The 26,034-nt window shown below is 59.3% G+C and overlaps 3 protein-coding genes across 7 annotated transcripts in view; 2 read left to right on the forward strand and 1 right to left on the reverse strand.

Annotated features, from left to right (window-relative positions):
• Nucleotides 1–224, forward strand: part of FANCA (FA complementation group A) — a 37,070-nt gene extending 36,846 nt beyond the window's left edge. Inside the window, exon 42 of the mRNA XM_058674808.1 lies at nucleotides 19–224. Within this exon, the coding sequence (XP_058530791.1) occupies nucleotides 19–126 (108 nt within the window). The 3' untranslated portion in view covers nucleotides 127–224. The remainder of the gene's footprint in view (nucleotides 1–18) is intronic.
• Nucleotides 82–15,401, reverse strand: ZNF276 (zinc finger protein 276). Of its 4 annotated transcripts, none has more exons than XM_058674001.1 (12): nucleotides 15,300–15,401; nucleotides 14,578–14,881; nucleotides 12,391–12,437; nucleotides 11,884–12,306; nucleotides 11,637–11,800; nucleotides 10,850–10,896; nucleotides 9,846–9,929; nucleotides 3,275–3,385; nucleotides 2,893–2,968; nucleotides 2,548–2,665; nucleotides 737–836; nucleotides 82–664 (listed from the first exon to the last, which is right to left on the reverse strand). In XM_058674001.1, exons 2-12 carry the CDS (start codon nucleotides 14,859–14,861, stop codon nucleotides 409–411), a joined length of 1,710 nt encoding a protein of 569 aa, XP_058529984.1. In that variant the 5' UTR covers nucleotides 14,862–14,881; nucleotides 15,300–15,401; the 3' UTR covers nucleotides 82–408. The 4 variants fall into 4 exon arrangements, with proteins under 4 accessions (XP_058529984.1, XP_058529986.1, XP_058529985.1 ...); XM_058674003.1 differs by having other exon boundaries at nucleotides 15,304–15,383; XM_058674002.1 differs by lacking the exon at nucleotides 15,300–15,401 and adding an exon at nucleotides 14,969–15,091.
• Nucleotides 15,402–15,497: 96 nt separating this feature from the next.
• VPS9D1 (VPS9 domain containing 1) lies at nucleotides 15,498–25,114 on the forward strand. 2 transcript variants are annotated; one of them, XM_004584248.2, is made up of 15 exons: nucleotides 15,498–15,685; nucleotides 16,426–16,501; nucleotides 17,225–17,317; nucleotides 17,401–17,563; nucleotides 19,933–20,044; nucleotides 20,122–20,184; nucleotides 20,513–20,565; nucleotides 20,666–20,753; nucleotides 20,895–20,980; nucleotides 21,584–22,101; nucleotides 22,433–22,562; nucleotides 22,789–22,997; nucleotides 23,083–23,182; nucleotides 24,020–24,124; nucleotides 24,385–25,114. In XM_004584248.2, the coding sequence occupies exons 1-15, from the start codon at nucleotides 15,587–15,589 to the stop codon at nucleotides 24,482–24,484; spliced, it is 1,995 nt and encodes a 664-aa protein (XP_004584305.2). In that variant the 5' UTR covers nucleotides 15,498–15,586; the 3' UTR covers nucleotides 24,485–25,114. The 2 variants fall into 2 exon arrangements, with proteins under 2 accessions (XP_004584305.2, XP_058529988.1); XM_058674005.1 differs by having other exon boundaries at nucleotides 17,228–17,317.
• The last annotated feature ends 920 nt before the right edge of the window (nucleotides 25,115–26,034 follow it).

Consider the following 26,034-nt stretch of genomic DNA (forward strand, 5'->3'; position numbering starts at 1 on the left):
TTCTGCATTTCCTCACAGCTGCTGGCAGACCAAGGTGACCATGACCCAGAGCTGAGCATGGCCCTACGGGGGAGGCAGCAGGCCGCGCCCGAGCCTGAGCTCCACCAGCAGCCCCGTCCCTCCTGACTGGACCAGCCAGTGCATGCTGCCCAGCTCCTCTGCACATAACTTATAAGCACAAGACGGAGCCAGTGTTGCACTACAAAGTGGATTACAAACCTGATTTAGTCTGGTGCCCAGGAAACTACAGTATTTGAAGGGAAACCAAACACTGGTCTCCCACTGCAAATGCCATGGGGATACACAGAAGACAGGTTTCTGGGGCAACCATCCACCCTAGGGCACAGGGCGGAGCCCGCCATTACTCCTGCCGCCTTCAGGCTGCCCCACTGAGGCCCCTTTCCGTCCTCAGGTGGGCTCTGGCTTCACAGTCTGGCCCTCCTTGGTCCCAGAGGGGTCTGGCGGTGCAGGAGGAGGTTCTGCCTTTCCCTGCGTCTGGGTCAGGGGGTGGACCATGGACATGTGCACGTTGAGGTTATGAGCCTTCTCAAACCGCCGGCCACACTGGTCACAGGCAAAGTCCAGCTCAGTCTCTGCCTTGTGTTTGGTCATGTGGTATTTGAGTGATGCCCGCTGCCTGCACTGGAACCCACACACTTCACACCTGGGAGAGAGAGAGGAGGGTGAGGAGGATTTGCCAGGTGTGGCCCAAAGGAGCTGCCCAGCCTGCACTTACTGAAGAGGCTTGGCGCCCGAGTGGCGCATCTTGTGGACGAGCAGGTGCTTGCGCTGCTTGAAGGTCTGCCCGCACTCGTCACAGATGTAGTTGCGAACCTCTGTGAGACAGGAGTGTGAGACGGCGGCATGGATTGAGCTGCGCCCAAGTAACGAGGGGCCTCTGTAACACAAGCTGCTCCAATAAAGGCTTCAAGTGCAAGTGACTGGAAACTCTGTCTGCCTTTCTCCTTGAAGAGTCTGTGTGCTTTTGCAGCAGATCTGCGCTGTCCCAAGTGCTAGACTCACCCGCTGCCCCCAGGCTCATTTGCAAGAAGCTACAGCCAAAGGGTAGGACCGAACCCCGAACTATGGGACACGTGTGCCCTTCAGTGTGCGTCCTCACACACAGCTTAGGCGGCTGGGCCACACTGAAGCCAGGGGCTCCACCTGGTCTTCCACATTAGGGCAAGAACTGTCGCCAGTTGCTTCCTAGGCATGTTAGCAGGGAGCTGGTTCAGACAGCAGCCAGGGTACCCTGCTGCACCACAGTGGATCGCGGGAAGTCTAACCATGCTCATCCCAGCTGCCGTGTGGCTGGCGCAGGGAACAAATGCGTACGTCCGGGAGTGCAGATGGCTTTATCAATACTGCAAACCCCAGTGCTGGTCTTGGACATACACAGCGCAGCCCCTGTGCTCTCTATGCGCCTGCAGAAACTGGAGTGGACGGTCCCTGAGGAACACTGCACCCTGACACGCATCCACACATCTCGTGCCTATGGAGAACGTGTTGCTCCCACCACACCTGGCTGACAGTCTGCACCTCCCCACTGGCTTCAGCAGGGGCAGTCCAACGCAGGAAGGCTCACCTGCATCAACACATCCAAGTACCTGAGATCGGATCCCATTCCACCTCCAGGCCAATGTCTACCAGCCATGTGGGAGACCCTAGCCATTCTAACAGGCAGTTAGGGAGTGGACAGTGCAAGAAAACACTCTCTCTACCTTCCAAATGGCCTAGTGGGTAGAGCCCCTGCCTGTGGCGCTGGTTTGAGTCCTGGCTGCTCCATCCAGCTCCCTGCCAGTGAAGCTGGCAAGGCAGCAAATGATGGATGGCCCGAGTGCTTGGACCTGAAAGAGGCTCCAGGCTTTGGACTGGTCTAGTTCTAGATGGAATCTAACTCAGCCTCTCAAATGCTGAAGGCGTTTTAGGCCATGTAGGATTTTAAGGCACTATCTTCCTGGGCTTATGTTTCATAATTTCCATACTATTTTGAGAAGACAGATTGGGTCTGGCACGGTGGCCTAGTGGCTAAAGTCCTCGCCTTGAACGTGCCGGGATCCCATATGGGCGCTGGTTCTAATCCCAGCAGCTCCACTTCCCATCCAGCTCCCTGCTTGTGGCCTGGGAAAGCAATCGAGGACGGCCCAAAGATTTGGGACCCTGCACCTGCGGGGGAGACTTGGACAAAGTTCCTGGCTCCCGGCTTTGGATCGGCACAGCTGTGGCTGTTGCACTCACTTGGGGAGTGAATCATCGCAGGGAAGATCTTCCTCTGTCTCTCCTCTCTGTATATCTGACTTTGAAATAAAAATAAATCTTAAAAAAAAAAAAAAAAAGATAAACGCAGGAAGAATAATGCTGTCAGTTTTGACAAATTACTTCAAACCTAAAGACTAGTCTCCAGCCAGGACCTGCGACCATCAGAAAGCTGCGACCATCACTGCAGCCTACACCACTGGTGTAACCTGTGGTCCTAGAAGCCTCCTTGGAATGCCCCCAATACCCCTCCCCCGAGGCATGGCCAGAGGGCTGTCTCTGGGCAGGTACCTGTGTGGATCAGCTTGATGTGACGCTGAAGGTAGCGGTCGATCATGAACACTTTGTTGCAGCCAGGGTGGGGGCAGGGCCTCTCTCGGACCTCCTCATGGTGCTCCTTAATGTGCTTCTAGATGGGGCCAGCGAGAGGCCTGAGTGCCCCCCACAGTGGCCCTCAGCAGGTGGGGGCTGAGCCTGCCACAAGGCCCTCCCATCACTAGCTTCAGAGCTCTTCACTCTGAACGACCAGACTATGGGGGGCACAGAGGGAGCACTGGCCTGGTTTGAAAGACCCCCTGCCAGCTGAGGGCAATGTTGACCAGCAGGCCTGAGGCGGCACATGGTCCTGCTACTCACCTTCATGCCGTCAGCCCCGCGGTACACGGCCGTGCAGCCCTGGTAAGGACACTTGTAGATGGTGGGCAGCTCCTCCCTGTAAGACATGGCTCGTGAGCAGGCAGGCAGGCTCCCCCTCCCCTTCACAGCTCGTGTAGGGGTGCTGCAGCAGGCTCCCCCTCCCCTTCACAGCTCGTGTGGGGGTGCTGCAGCAGGCAGACCCCCTCCCCTCACAGCTCGTGTAGGGGTGCTGCAGCAGGCAGACCCCCTCCCCTCACAGCTCGTGTAGGGGTGCTGCAGCAGGCAGACCCCCTCCCCTCACAGCTCGTGTAGGGGTGCTGCAGCAGGCTCCCCCTCCCCTCACAGCTCGTGTGGGGGTGCTGCAGCAGGCAGACCGGCTCACCTTTCACAGCGGAGTTGCTTCTTCCATCCGGGTTTCGGCCCAGGCTTCTTGCGGATTTTTGGTTCTTCAGCCTTTGTGTCTTCTCTGCTTTCACTCTTCCTACTAGAAACCCTGCAAACGGAAGGCAAACGGAAGGCCCGTGCTGAGGGAGGGTCTGATACCTGCTTGCCAGCCAGCTTCCACAGGGGCTGCCATTCCCCCAGAGCCACCAGCATGAGTGCAGGTCTCGGCTGCGGCTGGTGGCAGACAGCAGGCCAATGTTATCTAGTGGCCAGTCCCTTCACCCCACAGAGTCTGAGCACACATCACCGGCTCCTACCCCTTCCTTCCTTACCAACCGATACCAACCGGACTTCCTGGATCAGCAGGCCAGAGCCACAGTGGGCGGTGGGAACCTTGTTCTACAAGAATTTTTGTTTTGAGATTTATTTTTTTTAATTACAAAGTCAGATATACAGAGAGGAGGAGAGATAGAGAGGGAGATCTTCCCTGCGATGGTTCACTCCCAAAGTGACCACAACAGCCAGTGCTGTGCCGATCCAAAGCCAGGAGCCAGGAACCACCTCCAGGTCTCTCACGCAGGTGCAGGGTCCCAAGGCTTTGGGCCGTCCTCGACTGCCCTCCCAGGCCACAGGCAGGGAGCTGGATGGGAAGTGGAGCTGCTGGGATTAGAACCAGCGCCCATATGGGATCCCAGCACGTTCAAGGCGAGGACTTTTGCCACTAGGCCATACCACCGGGCCCTCTACAAGAATTTAATTGGTCTAGGAAGTCCCTGAAGGACCAGCAAAGGTCTACCAGGATGCCTACAGAGTCAATATGCTTATCATTCCTTTTTGAGTCCAGACATTTGGAAAAACTATAAGAGGCAACCTCACCAACAGCATGGGAAAGCCACACGAAAAAGGCAGACATGGGCACAGCCTGTAGCACCGTGTGGGACACGCAATTCCCTGTCAGTCCCTGGGCTCAGTCCCGCGTCTGCTCCCTCGCAGGCACCCTGGGCCATGTTCTCAGAGACCGAATTCCTGGCTTTGGTTTAGCTGACTCAGGCTGCGGCGAATCCCACAGCCAACACACTCCACAGAAAGACAGACAGCTTTCCCTCTAAAGCGGGACACAGCCAAGGATACCACTCTTGCTAAAAAGCCTAGGCTGAGCAATTTGGCAAGAAAAGGGGAAAATTAGGAAGAGTCTATGATCAAAGATGACACGACCTTACGTGTAGAAAACGCACAGGGAACCCTAGTGGAGGACCTCAGCCTCCACTAGGCTGGACGTGGCGTAAAAGCAGTGCTTCCAGAGACTGATGCAGAGAAACGCCACAACGCGCTCACAATAGCATCAGGAGCAAAATCGGAACAAAACGAAGCCGGAAAGGCACAGGCTGAGGTAAGGAAGTCTCTGAAGCAGGCACAAGGGCAGCCCTGCGTTCACGGCCAGGACAGGCGCTAACGCGGCTGCCCCATGTGCTCAAGTCATCGCAGACATCACAGTGCGGGCAGGGCGGTCACATCCGTTTGGGACCTTCACTTCTTCCTCCAGTGCCTTGCCCACGGCCTGGCTCTGCCACTTCGGATGTACGTCAACTTCCTCTGTTGCTGTGCACCCTGGGAGGCAGCAGGCTGTGGGCCAAAGACCTGGATGCAGGTTTGGCCCCACCCTCTATGTAAAATTTACAAACTGAAAAACAGCAGAGCTACCAAGATGCAAGTTTTCCATTTCCCAAACTCACCACAAAGCTATAGTTATTAAAAGGATGTTACTGGCGTTGACAGGCACCCCTCACACATATGAGCTACTGACTGCCCACTAAGACTGCCCAGTGGTGAAGACACCACATCCTTCCCGCTTCACGGCCAGAGAACGAGGCTGGGTCACCACGGCACATCACGACCTAAATCTAAGAGCTAAAACTGTCAGGAAAAAACAGCAAAAGCAACTTCACCCCAACCATACATCACTACTGAGACGGTGAGGGGGCACCTGTGACGGGAGACTGAATTCCAGCCCACACTCTCAATGCAGCTTCCTATGCTGGGCTCCTGTCACTCACAAGACACCTGGGTTCCCAGCCCAGTCCCAGATGAGGAGGAAGCAGGTGTGCCACAGTGGGGTAACCCCCGACACATCCAGGCCAGGAAGCAGCAGGTGATGCCCGCCAGCTGGGTCCCAGAGCACCCGGCTCCAGCCTGGCCCAGCCCAGGCATCTGGGGAGCGAATCAGTCAACAGAAAGTCTCTCACATGCTCTCCTCTGGCTCTATTTCCATTGCATTGCCTTCCAGACAAATTTGAAAAAAAAATTTTTTTAAGGTTAAACATTAAATTACTTACTGAATAATGCAGTAATCCCACTTTTAGGTTGCTGCCCAAAGAATTAAAAACAGGGACTCAAACACGTGCAACAGTGTTTACAGCATTACCACAAGAGCCAAAGGTGGAAACACCCAAACCAGCAAATGACCATATCCACAAAAACAGCCACACGATGGTTACTCAGCCACAGGAAGGACACAGCGGAGATGAAGCTCAAGGCACCATGGAAATGGAGGAAGCCAGTCACGACAGGACAGATGCCACAGGGTTCTACCTGTATCAAGGACCTACAACAGGTACCTAGTTTAGCAGGTGCCAGGGCCTGGGGGAGGAAAGGGCATGTGAGTACCAAGTCGCTGTCTGCAGATCGTGTGGCAGCAGTAACAGCTGCACAGCCCTGGGAACAGGCTTCATGTCAACGGCCATACATGATCCAAAATGGCTCTAAGAGTTCTGAAATGCCACTGTGATCACTGGTACACTATCGTGTCTTCATCCCCCACTGCCTTGCATGTCTGCGGGCAGGGGCTGGGAAGAACTGACCTGGCCAGTGTCCCTCCCCGGCCGGCTGGGCCAGCCCTGTTGGTAACAGCCATTTCCTCTAATGCAGAGTACCGGCAGTGGCTCAGACACTGGCTTCTGCGCCCCGACACTAACTCACTGTCGCCTTAGGAACCAGCCTGCTCCAACTCCCCGTGGTCAAAGGAGAGAATCAAAGAGGCCAACTTGTCAACCGGACCCAGGAAGCTGGGGCTGCTCAGGGCCCTGTCCTGGCAGGCTTCCAGCTGTGGCCTCCGGGCTGGTAGCACTCCCACTCCCACCTGCTTCACAAGGCAGGTCCACCCAGCAGCCTGTCAGCATGTGTGTTCCACCTGCAGGAACATTTCTGCGCTTACACCTCTGGGGGTCTGAGCAGGTAGAACAGCCAAGTATGTGGCTCCAGGCTCACTGGGTGCTCCTGTCCTGTCCCTAGCCTCTCTTTCGCTTCCATGCCAGCCTCTGCCCCCAGTATGCCCACAGTACAGACACGCTGGCAGCAGGCCAGGCCTCTGCACAGCCAGGGGAGGTCCAGGGAGCACAGAAGAACCAGCCACACGTCTGTGACCACCTGCCATGTCCCCTGGGCTCCAGCTGGCTTTCTGCCCGCCAGGCTCACTCAGGAGACCCTGGCACATCCCTCTGCCCACTCCATGCTTCCTCGTCTCCAGAAAACAAGCTTTAACTCAATGTGCTCTGTGGGTTCTCAGGCTGCTTCTCTTGGGAGTTCTGCCGGCACCATGCAAGGGTCAGCAGGAGCAGCAGGAGCAGCCACCAACTCAAGGAGGACATACAGGTTGAGAGGCAAGTGACGGCAGAAGCCACGACCCTGCATTCCACCTGGACAGCATAGCTCATCACGTCACAGCAGCAGACCAACAGGCAGCACGTAGCAGGTGCCTGGTCTCAGAGGCACTGTCAGGGAGGACAGGCTTGGGACAGGGGAACAAAGCTGGGCCTTGCTAACTCCTGCCGTCCACACTGCCCACGCAGCCTGCTGACCACCTCACACTCAGCCACAGCTCTGAACTGCCCTGGAGGAACCAACCTGCTGGCCAAACCTGCTCACTCACTCTCCCTGGACTTGCAATACTAGGCCAAAGCACAAATTGTAAGCCAAGAGACGCCAACAAAGCAGCACGACTCTGTGTGCTACATGCTGACCCTCCTGACCCCTGTATACTACATGCTGACCCCCACTCCCCTGTATACTACATGCTGACCCCCTCTCCCCTGTATACTACATGCTGGCCCCCTCTCCCCTGTATACTACATGCTGACCCCCTCTCCCCTGTATACTACATGGTGGCCCCCTCCCCCCTGTATACTACATGCTGACCCCCCTGACCCCTGTATACTACATGCTGACTCCCTGACCACTATATACTACATGCTGACTCCCTGACCACTGTATACTACATGCTGACCCCCCTGACCCCTGTATACTACATGCTGACCCCCTCTCCCCTGTATACTACATGCTGGCCCCCTTCTCCCCCGTATACTACATGCTGGCCCCCCTCTCCCCTGTATACTACATGCTGGCCCCCTCCCCCCTGTATACTACATGCTGGCCCCCCTCTCCCCTGTATACTACATGCTGGCCCCCTCTCCCCTGTATACTACATGCTGACCCCCTCTCCCCTGTATACTACATGCTGACCCCCTCTCCCCTGTATACTACATGCTGACCCCCCTGACCCCTGTATACTACATGCTGGCCCCCCTCTCCCCTGTATACTACATGCTGGCCCCCTCCCCTCTGTATACTACATGCTGGTCCCCTGACCCCTGTATACTACATGCTGGCCCCCCTCTCCCCTGTATACTACATGCTGGCCCCCTCCCCCCTGTATACTACATGCTGGCCCCCTGACCCCTGTATACTACATGCTGGCCCCCCTCTCCCCTGTATACTACATGCTGGCCCCCTCCCCCCTGTATACTACATGCTGACCCCCCTGACCCCTGTATACTACATGCTGACCCCCTCCCCCCTGCATACTACATGCTGGCCCCCTTCTCCCCCGTATACTACATGCTGGCCCCCCTCTCCCCTGTATACTACATGCTGGCCCCCTCCCCCCTGTATACTACATGCTGGCCCCCCTCTCCCCTGTATACTACATGCTGACCCCCTCTCCCCTGTATACTACATGCTGACCCCCTCTCCCCTGTATACTACATGCTGGCCCCCTGACCCCTGTATACTACATGCTGGCCCCCCTCTCCCCTGTATACTACATGCTGGCCCCCTCCCCCCTGTATACTACATGCTGACCCCCTCTCCCCTGTATACTACATGCTGACCCCCTGACCCCTGTATACTACATGCTGGCCCCCACTCCCCTGTATACTACATGCTGGCCCCCCTCTCCCCTGTATACTACATGCTGGCCCCCTCCCCCCTGTATACTACATGCTGGCCCCCCTCTCCCCTGTATACTACATGCTGACCCCCTCTCCCCTGTATACTACATGCTGGTCCCCTGACCCCTGTATACTACATGCTGGCCCCCTGACCCCTGTATACTACATGCTGGCCCCCCTCTCCCCTGTATACTACATGCTGGTCCCCTCTCCCCTGTATACTACATGCTGGCCCCCCTCTCCCCTGTATACTACATGCTGACCCCCTCTCCCCTGTATACTACATGCTGACCCCCTGACCCCTGTATACTACATGCTGACCCCCTCCCCCCTGCATACTACATGCTGGCCCCCCTCTCCCCTGTATACTACATGCTGACCCCCTCCCCCCTTATACTACATGCTGGTCCGCTGACCACTGTATACTACATGCTGGTCCCCCTGACCCCTGTATACTACATGCTGACCCCCTGACCCCTGTATACTACATGCTGGCTCCCTCCCCCCTGTATACTACATGCTGACCCCCTGACCCCTGTATACTACATGCTGACCCCCTCTCCCCTGTATACTACATGCTGACCCCCTGACCCCTGTATACTACATGCTGACCCCCTCCCCCCTGCATACTACATGCTGGCCCCCCTCTCCCCTGTATACTACATGCTGACCCCCTCCCCCCTGTATACTACATGCTGGTCCGCTGACCACTGTATACTACATGCTGGTCCCCCTCTCCCCTGTATACTACATGCTGACCCCCTGACCCCTGTATACTACATGCTGACCCCCTGACCCCTATATACTACATGCTGGTCCCCCTGACCCCTGTATACTACATGCTGGCCCCCTCCCCCCTGTATACTACATGCTGGCCCCCTGACCCCTGTATACTACATGCTGGTCCCCTCTCCCCTGTATACTACATGCTGGCCCCCCTCTCCCCTGTATACTACATGCGGGCCCCCTGACCACTGTATACTACATGCTGACCCCTGTATACTACATGCTGGTCCCCTGACCCCTGTATACTACATGCTGACCCCCTGACCACTGTATACTACATGCTGACCCCCTGACCCCTGTTTACTACATGCCTACCCCTGTATACTACATGCTGGTCCCCTGACCCCTGTATACTACATGCTGGTCCCCTGACCCCTGTATACTACATGCTGGTCCCCTGACCCCTGTATACTACATGCTGGTCCCCTCTCCCCTGTATACTACATGCTGGCCCCCCTCTCCCCTGTATACTACATGCTGACCCCCACTCCCCTGTATACTACATGCTGGCCCCCTGACCCCTGTATACTACATGCTGGTCCCCTGACCCTTTGCTCTTACTTCTTCTCCGGGGGAGGCTCGGTGTGCGTGTCTGAGGACTGGGAGTGCTCGTTCTTGTTATTTTCATCTTCACTCAGAAAATCTCTAGGGAAGAAGAAAGAACTTTGAGCAACGCCTGATAGGAACGCCCATCTCAGACGCCACACCAACCCACAGCCCATGTCTCAGTTCTGAAAACAACCAAGACCCCAAATCTCCAATCCCCTTTCCTGCTACGGACAAGCCAGCGCCACTGAAATCAGACAAGCTGGCAATCCCCCATGGCCTGTGAGCTCACAAACAGCCTGCCTCTTGTACCCAGAAGGGAATAAAGACTCCCCAAGTAGAGAGCATCTTGACATCTACACTTGGACCATCATGCCTTACCATATAACCATGAGCAGCTAGACAGCTGACAGGAGAAGCAGCTGCCTGCTCCCCTAAGGAGCAGCCTAGTAAAGCCTGCTGCATGCCCCACACGCCCTGGGCCTTAAATGCAGACCTCAGACTGGCTGGCTGACTGAGGCCAGCCAAGAGCCACCCGTGTCTTCACGGGGTACCCCACTAGGCTTGTACCCAAACTTGGCTGTTCTCCTTGTCTGGGTTGTATCCCCAAGGCAGGATAGAAGGTGTGCACGGCAGCCTAGCAGGCTGCAGCTCTCGCTCCGAGACTCGGGCCACCCAGGGCCCCTCCAGCTGAGAGCTACAACGCAAGCTCAACAAGCTCATCTTACAGGACTGCAGTCTGCTGTTTCTGGCCTGGTGAACTACGGCCTCGAAGGGAGCAACAGCAGGGAAGCCAAGGCTGCCTCACAGGGCACTGCAGACAAAGCGCTTCCACACCACTGGGTTAGTCAGCAAAGCAACAGCCCCTCCCTTGCACTCCTCCCACCACAGGGTGAGCACCCTGCGCAGGGCACGGGCAGTGGCCCCAGGATGGCCGACTGGTTCCAAGAAGAAACTTTAGGCTATTGAAACCCACTCTTCTCTCACCCCTCAGAAAGGTCACTGAACTCGTCTTTTACCCGATCATCCGAGGTTGGAGACGGAACCTGCTTCTCACCCAACTGCCCTGAGAAACAGAGAACAGGCTCCTGTTACCACACAGCACAGGGGGTGTCTGACAGCGGGGCCCTCCCCACGGGGAAGCTGGCTCCCTATGCCTCAAATCCCACCACCTCCCAGGACAGCCCCTGCCAAATTCTTGCACAGTCCCCCCACCCACCAGACACAGGCAGCACCAAGATCAGACACCCAGTCCAATTGGCAAGCCTAATTCCTCCAGATTAAAATCCCGGTATAGCTGGCCAGGACCTGTCCCCTGCACACACACACACAGTTGGTCGACGTGCTTAAAGCCACCATTGTCTCACACACGTGACAGAATGTAAAGCCAAGCAGTCCATGATGCCCGCAGCCTGTCTGGGGAACATCACCTACCTGTCTCTGTCTAGCTGACCCCTGAGGACTCCCAGCTGGGAGCCAGCTTAATTCCCACAGGTGGACGGGTGCATACCCAGGGAAGACCACAGAGGCAAGCATGAAGCTGGCCATGGCCTTCACAAAGACTACAAGCAGCAGTCTCATCCTCCCCCCACCTCACTGTGGATGGACAGCCCACGGTCGCTAGGCCCCTGAGAAAGACCCTTGGCTTCAGCTCACACTGCCAACACAGGCATCTCCAGGGAATTGGCTGACCCCAGGGCTTGACCTCCAGGGGGCTGAGGCAGCAGCCTCATCCTCCCACCACCTTCTTCCCTCTCCTTGGCCCCCAAGAAGGACTGGTGCCCATGGTCCTGAGTACGTGCTTACAGGACGAACGTGTCTTGTACAAATGGCTGAAGCAGGGTCCTGCCTGCGGAGAACAAGTGGAAGACAGGCTGACTGCCGTCCCTTGCTCTCTCGGGTACCACCAGCAGAGTCTGCTGCTCTCCAAGGAGCACGGAATGGCTCCTGTCTTGTCCTGTGAGCTCCCCCTGGGCGCCAGAACAGTGAAGATGTCCCATGCTGTTTAGGAAAATGGAACTCCAGTACAGTATAGGCCAAACAAGCCTCCTACCTGGGGCCCCACTGAGCCGTGGGCTTGGCTGAGGTGGGGGACCTGGCCCAGGTCCCATAGGGTTGCCATCTGGAGGAGGAGGGGCCACTTCCATGCTGGGCAGTGTCTTGGTCTCGACCCCAACGGTGGTCCCTCTGGCTTGGGAGACCTGCAGACCAGTCCCTGAGGGGCTGGAAGCCATCTCCTTGTCCCACGCCCACTTTACTGACAAGCTGCTGTCCAGCAGGAGGGCCCTGCAGCTGGCGTCGGTGTCCATGGTATAGGTGTGGCCCTGGTCACAGCCCCACACGGCCTGAATGATGCCACAGTACTCGGAGGCCAGTGTTCTCTGCAGGCTGGGCAGGGCACTACAGCTGCCCGCGTGCCCATGCACCCACCCGACCAAGCCGTGGAGGCACCAGGAGCTGGAGGTGATGCGGTCTCCTGAGGAGTCAGCAGAGATGTCAGCCCGGGGATGCAAGCACCCAGTCCCAAGAGCCCAGACATGCACCAGGACAGGCCACTCACCTGGAAACACTGCCTCTTCCAGGCCTGTCGGGGGCTGGGCACCGACCCTGAAACATTCAGACCATGAGCCTGTGGTGATGGGAGCCCCTGTGGAGTTGTCTGCCCAGAACCTCCCACTGCCAATGCCCTGCCCCGCTGAGACTGACCTAACCGCCAGAGCCCTCGGACACTCCCAGGCTTGGGTATGCCAGTCCAGCCACAAGTTCTGACAAAGCCCAGGAGCGTGGGGGATGCTGCCCATGTCCCCAGGGACTCTGCACATTCCTGCCCAGTACCCACACGCAGAGCTGTGTAAATCTGCCCATCAGATTTCACGAACCTGTTCCTCTGCTCAGTTGAGCCGCTGTAATTCTCAGTCGTAACTCTCAGGGCCTGTGTACAGCTGTCACGCTCCACCTCACACCCACAGGCTACGTAACCCATGTCACTGCACAGGCTCAAAGCTTCTGCAATCTTGCTCCTCACTTTACACTCACAGTGTCCTGGGGCCTGTGCAGTAGTATGGCAAACTAACCCTATGCCTGTTAGAGCTGGGACACAGTATGGCCACCAGTTCACGTCCCAGCTGTTCCACTTCCTATCTAGCTCTCTGCTTATGCCCTGGGAAAGCACAGGATGAGGCCCACTACGATAGCCTAGTAGCTAAGGACCCTGCCTTGTATGTGCTGGGATCACATATGAGCTCCAGTTCATGTCCCAGCTGCTCCATTTCCTACCCAGCTCACCACATGTGGCCTGGGAAAACAGTAGAGGACGGCCCAAAGCCTTGGGACCCTACACTGGCGTGGGAAACCCAGAGGAGATTCCCGGCTCCTGGCATTCCTGGCTTTGGATCAGCTTAGCTCTGGCCATTGAGGTCACGTGGAGAATGAACCAGTAGCCAAAACATTTTCTGTACCTTCTTCTCTATATATCTGTCTTTCCAATAAAAATAAATAAGTCCTAATTTAAAAAAAAAAGGAAGCTGTGTAAACCTGTCCCATTTCACCTTAGGTTCACATCTTGTATAACTTGTGATGCCCAGAGGCTGGGCCAGGCACTGTGTGGAGGGTTCATCTGGACAGGGATGTTTGGGGTTCTGCAGGGTCACACGGAAAAGGCTGCAACACTTGCAGTGCATCTAGGGGTGAGCAATTATGGGGTCCTCAGGATTCTCCCTAGGAGGTTGCAGCACCTGCTGGTCGGATTTGGGGAACAGGCCAAGCTGGCTTTGGCACCTGCTCCCACTCGAGGGCCAAGTCTGGGTACAGACACATTGCAGATCAAAGCACCTGCCAGGGACAGGCTGAGCCTGGAGGGCCTGAGACCCTGTGCACATCCGCCCAGCCTCACACACTGTGCACATCCGCCCAGCCTCACACACTGTGCACACCCGCCCAGCCTCACACACTGTGCACACCCATCCAGCCTCACACACTGTGCACACCCATCCAGCCTCACACACTGTGCACACCCGCCCAGCCTCACACACTGTGCACACCCGTCCAGCCTCACACACTGTGCACACCCGTCCAGCCTCACACACTGTGCACACCCGTCCAGCCTCACACAGCCTGTGCACACCCGCCCAGCCTCACACTGTGCACACCCATCCAGCCTCACACAGCCTGTGCACACCCGTCCATCCTCACTGTGCACACCCGTCCATCCTCACACACTGTGCACACCCGCCCAGCCTCACACACTGTGCACACCCGTCCAGCCTCACACACTGTGCACACCCGCCCAGCCTCACACACTGTGCACACCCGTCCAGCCTCACACAGCCTGTGCACACCCGCCCAGCCTCACACTGTGCACACCCATCCAGCCTCACACAGCCTGTGCACACCCATCCAGCCTCACACACTGTGCACACCCGTCCAGCCTCACACACTGTGTACACACGTCCAGCCTCACACAGCCTGTGCACACCCGCCCAGCCTCACACACTGTGCACACCCATTAAGCCTCACACAGTGCACACCCATCCAGCCTCACACACTGTGCACACCCGCCCAGCCTCACACAGCCTGTGCACACCCACCCAGCCTCACACACTGTGCACACCCGTCCAGCCTCACACGGCCCGTGTAAGTACGTCTACCCCTTTACTCTCCTATATCACTCTTTCCTTTCTTCCCCCCGGAGCTGCGAGTGCTCCCATGTGCGTTCCCTACAGCAGAGGATCACTGAAGGACTGCCTACTTTGGACACAGCTTCTGCTGGCCCATCGGGGAGACGTTCACCCTCTGCAGGAAGGACTCCAGCAGGCTGTGGCACTGGTAGAACTGGGCATGGCAGTTCCTGCAAACAAACTCGGACAGGGCAGGATCCTGGTGCACGGCCACTCCGAGCAGGCGCTGGAAGTCCTTGATGAAGACCCGCTGCCCTGGGCACGACCTCTCGGGACCCTCCCCGGGCGACCTGTCGGTGATGCTCCGGAGACTCCGCGAGGAGAACTTGCCGTGGCAGAGGCGGCAGTGTCCCATGGCAAGGGCTCGACCAGTCCCTGGCAACACCGAGAGGGGACGTTCAGCCAGCGGTCTCTCAGCCTGGGGCCCCCATCCAGAGATGACCTTGGCCCAGGGCCACACACCCCCTGCACGGAGCCCCCGGCAGAACATGAAGCCCTGGAGGGCCCGTGGTCAGCAACCTTCACAAGACGGCCACAGGACCTCGGGTGAGCAGCTCCGGCTCTCCTCCCACCTCAAGAGCGGCGTCCAGGCTCGCTCCGCCTCGCGGCCACCCTCCGACCCAGGCCCCGCACCCCCGGACGCGGGCCGAGGGCGGCCAAGCCCAGGGCGGGCAGCTCCGACCCAGGACCCCGGCGCCCCACGGCGGCCCTTCCCCAGCCGCCCGCCTGGCTCGGCCCGCCGTCCGCCCTCCCGCCCTGCCCATGTCCCGGCGCCGTCCGCCCGCGCTCTCACCGACCAGACGCCGGACGCGAGGGGCCTGGCAGTTCGGCGGCCACCGGGGAGGCGCCGGCGGGGGGCGCGTCCACGCTGACGCCAGCGACGTCTGGAGTGACCCCTCAACCAGCCAATCCCCGGGCGCGCACGAGCCGTCGGCCCGCCCCCAGCCGTGCGCCCCGACTCCAGGCTGCGGAAGTGCTTGCTGGTCCTTTCCGGCCGTCCCCGCGGCCCGGGCGGACTCCGCGGCCGCTCCGCCTGCGTTCCGCGTCGCGGCCGCCCGTCCCGCCCCTCGCCCGGGCGCCATGGCCGCTGCGGCCGGGGACGGCTCGGTGAAGCCGCTGCAGAGCGCCATGAAGCTGGCCAACGGGGCGATCGAGCTGGACACCAGCAACCGGCCCCGGGTGCGGCGGGGCGGGGGCGGGGCTGGGACGCCACAGCGTGTCACCGGGGGTCAGCCCTGGCGCGCGCCGAGTGCTGGGCACTGGCTGCTGGGTACCAGGCGCGCGGGTGCTGGGCGCTGGGTGCTGGGTGTTGGGTACGCGGTGCTGGACGCTGGGTGTGCGGTGCTAGGCACTGGGTGTTGGGTGCGCGGTGCTGGACGCTGAGCGCACGGGGTCCTGCAGCCGGGCAGAGCCGCCCTGGCGTGCCCCAACAGACCGCGGAGTTGGTCCTGACGTTGGACAGCGCCCACTGCGTGGTGACCTCGAGGGTCAGCTGCCTGCCCTGCAGCGTGGCTGCCCAGCCGAGCCAGCCGGTGGCCAGGGCAAAGGCAGCCCGGCTCCCAGTTCTGCCCCTGTGAAGCAGAAGTCCCACCTGGAATCCACTTTATCATTCTTTGAAGTGACCCTGCAGCGCCGGGGAGAGTTGGGGGACCCTCAACCCGGGCAAAGGAAGGGATTGCCACCTTCCTCGCCTCTCAGGGAGTCCCTTTTAAATCCGCCATTGGTCTCCTGAGACCATACGGAAAACAAATGCTGGCCACTGCCCAGGGAGACTCTCTGGCCCTGGCAGCGAGGGGAGGGTGGGCGTTCGCTGACCCTGGCTGCCATCTGTGCTGGGCAGGGCATGGCTGATGTGGCCTCGGAGGGTTGCCCAGCAGGGCTCCTTCCACTGCCTGATGCCTGCTATGTTCCCACCATAGGAGGCCTACATGGAATACCTGAGAAGCATCCACTACATCTCGCAGGTGCTGCTGGAAGAAATGGAGACGACCAGCGGTACGGCTCTTCCTCAGCTCCTGGGCCAGGCACTGGTCCCAGACAAGGGCAGGCTCATATTCTTGCAGCCTGGTCAATAGCAGAAGAGGGACCAATAGGACAGTGTCGGGGGTGGACAAGTGTAGACACTGGGAGGGTATGCATTGTGCACACTCACTGTGCACACTCACTGGGTGTCGGGTGTGCCGAGCATAGCATGTGCAGAGGCCCTGAGGGGTGTGGGGCTGGCAGGACTCTGAGAGCCTTTTCCTAAATTCTGGGCCCAGTGGGGGCAGCCAGAAGTGGGGCTGCTGCCAGAGGCAGGTGGGGGCAGGAGCAGCCTTGTGAGGAGAGAGTCCCACCCTGGGTACATAAGCACAAGCAAAGCTGGAGCTAACCCCAGCACCTCAGGTGGTAGGCGGCAGAGGAGCCCCAAGAAGGAGCGCTGGTGGGATGGGTAAGGGCAGGGTGTGGATGGAGGGGTGCACAGTGCAGGGCTGGCAGATGGGCATGCAAGAGGACCCCTCGGCTTAGCTTTTCCGGACGTTGGCCCCATGGACGCCCTTCTTCAGGAGGTGCTGTCACACAAGCAAGACCCCCCCCCAAGAGGTATCAGGGCACTCAAGGGGTCAAGGGGAGCCCAAGGCAGGAGGCACTGTAGGCGAGCCTTGCCCAGCCTCTCTACCCCGTTACGTTTATCCTGCCACAGAGCTGACTGTGATCAACCCTCCTGTCCGCCCCCAGAAGCTGGGGGCACCGTGCCCCCCGACACCTCGAAGATGCTGAAGCTGGCTGAGCAGTGTCTGGAGCGGGCCCAGTCGACGGCAGCCAAGCTTGGTGGGTCCCTGGATGCTCTGTGGGGTGGCCCCACACCCACACCTCCTCTTAGTGACCCCTAGCTATGTCTGTCTGGCTCACAGGCAAGCCGTCCCTGAAGCCAGCCCCACCTGTGGCTGCGCCCAGCCCCTGTGCTCCCAGCCGACACCGCCGTGTGTGCTCAGATGAAGGAGGGAAGCTGTCTCCCTTCCTGCCCCCCGAAATCTTCCAGAGACTCCAGGCGGTTGAGGCACACAGCTCTAAGAAGTAAGTCGGGGGGGTGTGGGCCCAGGGCCAAGGGACTGGGTTTGGAGCTGGCAGCAGTGGACCCAGTGCCTGGGGTCCCAAGTGGGCACCATCTCCTTCGACCAAAGAGCAGCAGGCAAGTCAGGTTAGACCAGTATAGGGAGCAAGAGGTGGAGGGGTGATGGCAAGAAGTCAGCAAAACTAGAGCCTACCCTGGAAAAACCACGGAACAGTGCTGCTACAGTTACTCTTGGGAGGCCAGTGGGAATCAAGAATTCCACTAGTTCAGAGACCCCTCCAACCCCCACTATGCAACTCCAGCTCTAGTCCCCAGCTTCTTCTGGCTAGTGCAAAATCGGGGAGGCCACAGTGATGGTGTAAGTTGAGGAGGACCTGGACACAGTGCCCGGCTCCTGTCGGCTCCTGCTGCCCGCGTGGGGACCTGGACACAGTGCCCGGCTCATGTCGGCTCCTGCCGCCTGCGTTGGGACCTGGACACGGTGCCTGGCTCCTGCTGCCCGCGTGGGGACCTGGACACGGTACCAGGCTCCTGTCGGCTCCTGCCACCTGCATGGAGACCTGGACACAGTGCCTGGCACCTTGCTCTGGTTCTGGCTCTGCCCAGCAGACACTTAGGAAGTAAATCAGTAGATAGGACATACCTTTTCTCCCAAGACCCAAACAAACAAAAATAGTTTGGGCAACTGGTGTAGCGGGGGAGATAATCACATGACACACGGGAGTGCCCACTGGAGTCACCCGTGTCTTCCAATTCCAGTTTCCTGCTGACAGACACGCTGGGAGGCGGCAGTGCTCATGGTTCTCGCACTGCAGACTATGCCACCCACGTGAGACACAGGAATTGAGTTTAGGCTCTTGGCTTCCACCAGCCCTGGCCCCAACTATTGGGACATTTGAAGAATGAGCCAAGAGATGAGAGATGCTCTATGTCTTTAAAATGAATTAAAATTAAGTAAGTTTTTTTTTTTAAAAAAAAATATATTTCTTTTTTATTGGAAAGGCAGACATGCAGAGCAAGAGACAGAAAGATCTCTGTCCATCTGCTGGTTCGCTCCCAAGTGGCCACAATGGCCAGAGCTGAGCTGTCTGAAGTCGGGAACCTCTTCCCAATCTTCCACAAGGTGCAGGGTTCCAACGCTTTGTGCCGTCCTCAACTGCTTTCCCAGGCCACAAGCAGGGAGCTGGATAGGAAGTGGAGCTGCCGGGATTAGAACCAGCGTCCATATGGGATCCCAGGGCGTTCAGGACGAGGACTTTATCTGCTAGGCTACGGCGCCGCCGGGCCCTAGAAACAGGCTTTTTAAAATTATTATTGGAAAGGCAGATTTACAGAGAGGAGAGACAAAAATCTTCCATCCACTGGTTCACTCCCCACATGGCCACAATGGCCAGAGCTGAAGCAGTCTAGGAACTTCTTCTAAGTCTCCCAAGTGGGTGCAGGGTCCCAAGGACTTGGGCCGTCCTCTGCTTCCTTGGGCCATAAGCTGATAGCTGGATGGAAAGTAAAGCAGCCGGGACATGAACCAGCACCTCTGTGGGATCCCAGCATTTGCAGAAGGATTAGCCAATTGAGCCATTGCACTGGCCCCTAAATGAAATCTTTTTAAAGCATAAATTATATTCTTCAGTAGGAACCTACACAAATATACGGAAGATGGGTAGATGAGTTTTTAGCAGCAAAGTAGAAGTAGCAAAAGACAGAATCCATGAATTCAGAAACGGATCAGAAATTTCCAGAAGGTATCACCGAAACAAGCCACGATAAACACGTACACACACATCTATGAAGTATATAAATACAGGATACAGGAAGTAGTCACGGACACAGAGGAGATGAGGGTGTAATGCCTCACAAGTCTTTTGGAGTTCTGGAAATGGGAGAAAGAAGCCTGGATGATTCCAGATGGTTGTCTAGAAGTAATCAAAGACAGCAAGACACACAGGCAGGAAGCCCACAGGAGCCTGAGTAGCTTAAAGCAGGGCCACCTCCGCCCACATCCCTGCTGGCCCCGTCTCCTCACAGCCCCTTCTGTTCCAATCCCAGAAGGCAGGATGGTGTCAGCCGACAGGGCCTTCGAGTGCCGCACAGTGGCCACTGGAGGCACACTGCCTCCCCTGAGTCACAAACTGTCCTAGCTGTGCGGCCCATAATACGCCTTCACAGCGCTCGGGTCATTGTCCAGGGTGGTCTAACTGGCTTTCAGGACAGTCCAGTGCCCAGCTTCTCGTGGCAGGTGGAGACCTGGCAGTACCATGGCCTGTGGCCCCAGGACTGCCCCCCTCCTCCACCAGCCTCACCTCAGACTGGGTTTGGGGAATGAGAGGGAGGCTCCTCTGGGGCCAGACTAGTAGCCTGACCCCATTTCCAGGGAGCTGACGCCGCTGGAGGAGGCCTCCCTGCAGAACCAGAAGCTCAAGGCTGCATACGAGGCCCGAATGGCACGACTAGACCCCAGCCAGGCCACGCAGAAGACATCGCTGGTGAGCAGGGTCTGAAGGGGCCGAAGGGGACCAGGGCAGGGTGGGACGGGGGCACTCACTGCTGTCCATGCCCCCAGACCCTGTCTTTGCAGCGGCAGATGATGGAGAACCTGGTGATTGCCAAGGCACGGGAGGAGACAGCACCCTTCTGAGTGTGGCTGGGAGCAGAGTGGGGGGCAGGAACCAGGGCAGGAACGGGGCGGGGGCAAGAATTCCTCCTGCCTTCCCACAGTGTACCCCTACTTGAATTCCCTACCCTTCAAGTCCACTTTCCCAGAGTTGGTGCTCACTGCTGTTCCATGGAGCCCAACCTAGGCTGTACCTCGCAGATGGGGTGGGGCAGGGTGGGACAGTCCCTCAGCCCCGACACTGCCAGCCCCCCGACACAGTCCCTCAGCCCCGACACTGCCAGCCCCCCGACACAGTCCCTCAGCCCCGACACTGCCAGCCCTTGACTCCCTGCCCCAGCTCCAGAGGAAGATGCAGGAGCGCCGCCTTCGACTCCAGGAGGCCGCCAACAGGTGTGTTTTTGCACATATCTGGGGCAGCTGTGAGGAAGAACTAGTAGGGGTTCTCCCTCCAGGCCCAGCCCTGCACCCTCTGCTTGCTCTTGCTCCCCAGGAGGTTCTGTAGCCAGGTAGCCCAGACACCGGAGGAGCGGGAGCAGCGGGCCCTCTTTGCTGCCATCCTCGAGTATGAGCAAGACCATGTGAGTCTGCGGGACACGGGGGAGTGGGGTTGGGGAGTGGCCGTGGGGCCCTGTGGGGCTGGGTTCTCCCTGCACCCAGGGAAGCTCCCTGCCACCTTGCCTGGGGATGAGGGTCCCAGTGTGGGGGCCCCTGTCTTGCAGGACTGGCCGAAGCAATGGAGAGCCAAGCTCAAGAGGAGCCCAGGGGACTTGTCACTAGTGACCAATCTGGTCTCCCACCTGCTCAGGTATCTGCCTCCCCACAGCCCCCCATCCATCGGTCTTGGGCTGTGCACCCTGCTTGTTGAGTAATGTGGAGCGGGCTTAGAAAGCACAGAAGTTCCTCAGGATGGCTAGGTGTGTAACAGGCTGGGGCCATGGGCTCAGACACTGGCTAGTACTATGGTTGCCCTTGCCTAGCTGGTTTCCCTCTGACTTCCTCCTAAGCCCCTTCGTAGGGCTGAGGCCACCTCTCATGCAGGAAACAACGCTCAAGTCCCTTCATGGGACTCTTTCCTGGAGGGGCCACTTTATGGACATGTGGAAGTCACAGGTATGGGCCCGAACTTCAGATGTGTGAGGTCAGTAGTAGGCCAGGGCCAGGTTCTTAGCCCAGGTCACAGGGCAGCAGGGAGATGTGGCTCCTATAGCTTTCATGGGTGGCCCCAGGCCTCACATTGCCTGCTGAGGCAGCAGGGCAGGGGTGGAGAGCCCCGGGCCTCACATTACCTGCTGAGGCGGCAGGGCAGGGGTGGAGGGCCCCGGGCCTCACGTTGCCTGCTGAGGAGCCAGGGCAGGGTAAGCAGTGGTGCCTGCAGCCTCCTCCCTGCCAGCCGCTGCCCTCCTTGCAGCCTCCCTGACCATCCCATCTCGCAGCTCCTGAAGAGGCTCCAGTGCGCCGTGTATAGCACGCTGTACCCCGTCGTGAGCAGGGCTGCTGCCAGTGCCACGCCCACCCCAGGCTGTTGCTCCCTGCCCCCAGACACGGACGGGCTCCTGGCTCCTGGGAGCCGGCGGCTGCGGGCGTCACAGAGCCTCTACTGCATGCTGCCCCCTGCAGAGACCAGCACAGCCCCAAGGCCCCAGGACAGGACCCCTGCCACTCCTCCCACACCCCCACTCCATCCTGGCCCCCCAGACAGGGAGGCAGACAACAGCCCTGCTGGGCCCCCCTCACCTTCCCCGGATGCCTCCTCCCGCCTGCCGGACAAGGACGGCTCCTTCGAGGACCTGGAGCAGTTCTTGGCCACACCTGAGAGATGGGGCCCAGGCCCTGCCGGGCAGCCTGAGCCACAGCCCACAGCGGGGAAGAGAGAGCCCCTGGCAGAACGGCTGCAGAGCACCGTGAAGGACATCCACAACGCCATCGGTGAGACCTAGGCGGCCACCCTGCGTTCACATGCAGAGGCCAAGCATTGCTGGCGGAGCAGGCGCTGGTTCCCAGAACAGCAGAGGCTGGTGTGCAAGTCCAGGGCTTCCCTCAGGGGTCTCAGCATGCTCCCTGGGGAGGGTCTGGCTGTGACAGCCTCTGGGCAGCAGGTGGTCCTGGCCCCCACAGAGCAGGAGCAGGCCAGTGGTGGTCCACAGTGCCCTGCCCCAACCCCAAGCCACACAATGCAGGCAAGGTGGGCCAGGAGGAGGGGGTGCCTGAAGGCCTGGATGAAGATCCTGTCTGACGCTGCTGGCCCTGCTCCTGGCAGACAGGTTGCTATCCCTGACCCTGCTGGCCTTCGAAAGCCTGAATACAGCTGCCTGCAGGGACCGCTGCCTGGCGTGCCTTGAGGAGCCCTTCTTCTCCCCACTCTGGCCCCTGCTCCTGACCCTCTACAGGTACAGGCTGGGCTGCCACTTGGCCGGCCACCCACCCACATAACCTGGTGTTCCCGGGTCCTGTGCGCCCAGGGCCTGCCCCAGCCTCTGGCTCACATCTGTTCACTGGGAAGTCAGCCTTGTGTTTCCAGTTGGCTGTGACTGGAACAAGTGGACCGTGGCTGAGGACATGTCTGGAACTCTCAGACATGGGCCCAGGCAGCTGAGTGTGGCTTCTCCACCCCAGGAGTGTACACCGTGGCCGGGAGGTGGCACTGGGCAGGAGCATGGAGCTGTACAGGAATGCACCACCCACAGCCATTGGCATCCCCACCAAACTCCTCCCCAGGGACCCCCAGGCCAAGGGGGCTACTGCCTACCCCTACAGTACAGCGACCCAGGAGCTAGGGCTGCTGGTCTTGGAGAGCTGCCCCCAGAAGAAGCTGGAGTGCATTGGTGAGGATCCAGGGAAAGGGAATAGGGGAGCCCACAACGCAAGGCAGGACCTGCTCCCACCTGAAGCCCCTTCTGTGTGCCACAGTGCGGGCTCTGCGGGCCATCTGTGTTTGTGCCGAGGACTACTGCCGTGCCCAGGAGGCAACTCCAGACACCACACCACAGCCCCCAGCCTCTGCTGCCATGTGAGTCCCCTAGGGCAAGCATGTAGCGCCTGCCCTATGAGGGGAAGTCCTGCTAACCCGAACCATACTGCAGCTGCCGTGACCACACAGTCCTTCCAGGGGGTCCTGGGAGCTCACCTAGAGGGGGCTGCAGACCCTCTGCTGTAAGGCCACTGCCAGCAAATCCCCGCCCATCCCTCTGCTGTTCCTGGTCTGGCTCCTGCTGCCTCTGGCCCAGTGCCTTGACCTCTCTGCCCTGCTCTGACCTCTCAGCACTGCACAGGCCCTGCCTCTCATGGGCAGGCTGAGCCCTAGGAATACCTGGGCAGGAGCCTGCAGGAGACAGGTGGCAAGAAGCCAGAGCTGAGCCTATGGCCAGTCTGCTTCCCACCACCAGGCCCTCAGCTGGAGTCTGGTAGGAAGAGGCTGGCCAAGCTGGCCCGGCTTCCACTGCCCTCTTCATCTGCCGCATAAGACCACCAGAGCTGGATGTGTGCGAGTCCTGGCCAGTCTGTATCTTGAGGGTCTCACTTCCTCCTTGCCTGCAGCAAGTCTGTGGGCCTAGATCAGAGCTGAGTGACCCCTAACCAAGCCTCCCAGCACGAGCTGCCCCTCTCCCTTGGGGAGTGAATGAGCTGTGGATGGAAGTCTCCCTATACCATCCCACCCGGGTCCCCTTTGGGGTCTGTGCAGCCTGGGGTGGGAGGGGCTGCCACTGGCCCAGTCCCCACTCTGCACACAGACTCCCCATCAGACAGCCATAGCTGCGTGTACCCACTGGCTGAGGGGTGCGAGGAGAGCTACTGGCAAGGCCAAGGCCGCTGAGGCCGAGCTTAGCAGCCGCTGTTGTACCTGCAGTGGTGCTGATGATCTGCTGCCCATCTTGTCCTTCGTGGTGCTGAGGAGTGGGCTTCCACAGCTGGTGTCCGAGTGTGCGGCCCTGGAGGAATTCATCCACGAGGGGTAGGCACCCTGGGCCTAGGGTGGGCCCAGCACGCAGCAGCTGCCAGTACCTCGCACATAGGGTCTGCCCAGTCAGCGTGTCCCATGGCCTGTGGCCAGCACACCTGACAGAGCAGGGCTGGGAGCATCATGTCTGGGCTGGGGCCTCTTGCTGCTCAAGGGCCTGCCCCACTCCCCCTGTGCAACTCACATGCCCTAGCCCGTGCCCTGTAAGAACAGACCCTCCAGCTGACGGGTACCCTGCTCCTGCCTGCACACAGGTACCTGATCGGTGAGGAGGGCTACTGCCTAACCTCCCTGCAGAGTGCCCTGAGCTACGTGGAGCTGCTGCCCCAGGGTACCCAGGCTCAGTGCCCCTGAGGACTGTCGGGGAGTTCCCGCTGGCCTGGACACCTGGTGCTGGGACTCTAGGGGCAGGGCAGCATGGTGGGCCCTCTGGTTCCAGCCCTCCTCCTCTCCCTGCATCAGCCCCAGAGGTCTGGGGTGGTGCCTCTTCATTCAACAAGATGGGGCCACAGCAGCTCCCAGCAGAACATGGGTTCTGTGAGGGGGCCCGGGGCTGCCACCTCCCTGGGGCCTGCAGTGGTGGGTGAGCATCTGGCTGGGCCTGGGCCCTGTGGATGTCAGGGAGGCTCTGGTTTGTGCCACCTACCATGCCACCCTTGGGAAGTGCATGCCTATAGGCAATTTCCGTTTGGAGTCAGGATGCAGAGTCTGCCACACTATGCTGCTTCTTGACTGGGCAGTGGCTGCCCGGCTCACCTACACTGGCCTGGGGTGGGGTTCCTGAGCCGCACCCCCACCCCAGGCCCAGGATATTCTCTGCCCTGACTCACCTTGGCAGTGAGCAGTACACACTACGATACCCCTGGCCAACTCCTGCCCTTACACGTCCTTCTCCAGCTTAGCCCTGGGGTCAGCAACGCCTTGCTGTTCACATCCATGTGACTGCCGGTTCAGCCTAACCCAAATAAAAAGGTCACTACTGTCTGGCTATGTGGCTCATTCTGTTGCTGGTGCCAGGGTCATCCCAGCTGGCACCAAGATGAGGCGCAGGCTTCCTGGGCTGTCCCACAGCAACTGCCCATCCAGCCGTGCCTTTCTGGGCTATCCCATCATAGCAACCATCCACCCAGGGGTGCCTTCCTGAGATGTCCCACAGCTGCCCACCAAGGTGACTGTTCACCTAGGGGTGCCTTCCTGGGCTGTCCTACGGCTGCCCACCAAGGCGGCTGCCCATGCAGCGCTGACTTCCTGGGCTGTCCCATCATGGCAACTGTCCACCCAGGGGTGCCTTCCTGAGCTGTCTCACGGCTGCCAACCAAGGTGACTGCCCACCCAGGGGTGCTTTCCTGCGCTGTCCCATGGCTGACCACCACAGCAACCTGCTGCCCATCTTGTCCTTCGTGGTGCTGAGGAGTGGGCTCCCACAGCTGGTGAGAGGGGCCATGCCTTCTGGGCTGTGTCTGGCCAGGAAGCTGTGTGCCTCTGCCTGCAGGACTGGACAGCTCCACAGGCCCTTCACCAGGGAGCTAGGGTTGGAGGTCACACACATGAGGACCTCCCAGGAGTCTTTGTTTCACAGAAAGTGACTTGGGCAGAGGTGCCCCGCCCCAGGGTGGTGTGGGGTCCTCTGAAGAAGGGCAGGCAGGCAGGCATGGACAGCACCTGCCAGGGAATTCTGGGCAGGGCAGGAGAGGAAGGGCCTCGGGCAGTATGGGCCCTGTGGTGAGGTGGCCGCAGCAGCTCCGAGGGGTGGCAGAGCTGGTCGGAGCCTGACACACCAGCAGCCAGCCAGTGCCATGGATGTCAGGGACTGGGCTGCTGCCCTTGAGGGGGTCAAGCCAGAGACCCTCAGGACTCCGGCCACCCGCGCTGCATTGTGAAGCTGTCCTCTGCAACCCTGTTGG

The sequence above is a fragment of the Ochotona princeps genome, chromosome 16 (genome assembly GCF_030435755.1).
Source record: "Ochotona princeps isolate mOchPri1 chromosome 16, mOchPri1.hap1, whole genome shotgun sequence".
Lineage (NCBI taxonomy): Eukaryota > Metazoa > Chordata > Mammalia > Lagomorpha > Ochotonidae > Ochotona > Ochotona princeps.

Bases quoted from the DNA above. Each gene is read 5' to 3' on its own strand.
- VPS9D1 (XM_004584248.2), top strand. From the start codon at position 15,587: ATGGCCGCTGCGGCCGGGGACGGCTCGGTGAAGCCGCTGCAGAGCGCC. The intron at 20,185-20,512 runs GCACCCTTCTGA...TCCCTGCCCCAG, and splicing joins CCAAGGCACGGGAGGAGACA to CTCCAGAGGAAGATGCAGGA. The intron at 23,183-24,019 runs GTGAGTCCCCTA...TTGTACCTGCAG, and splicing joins CCCCCAGCCTCTGCTGCCAT to TGGTGCTGATGATCTGCTGC.
- ZNF276 (XM_058674002.1), bottom strand. From the start codon at position 14,996: ATGTTCTGCCGGGGGCTCCGTGCAGGGG. The intron at 14,882-14,968 runs GTGTGTGGCCCT...CGGTGTTGCCAG, and splicing joins CCGGGGGCTCCGTGCAGGGG to GGACTGGTCGAGCCCTTGCC. The intron at 9,930-10,849 runs GTAAAAGACGAG...CTTCTTCCCTAG, and splicing joins CTCCAACCTCGGATGATCGG to AGATTTTCTGAGTGAAGATG.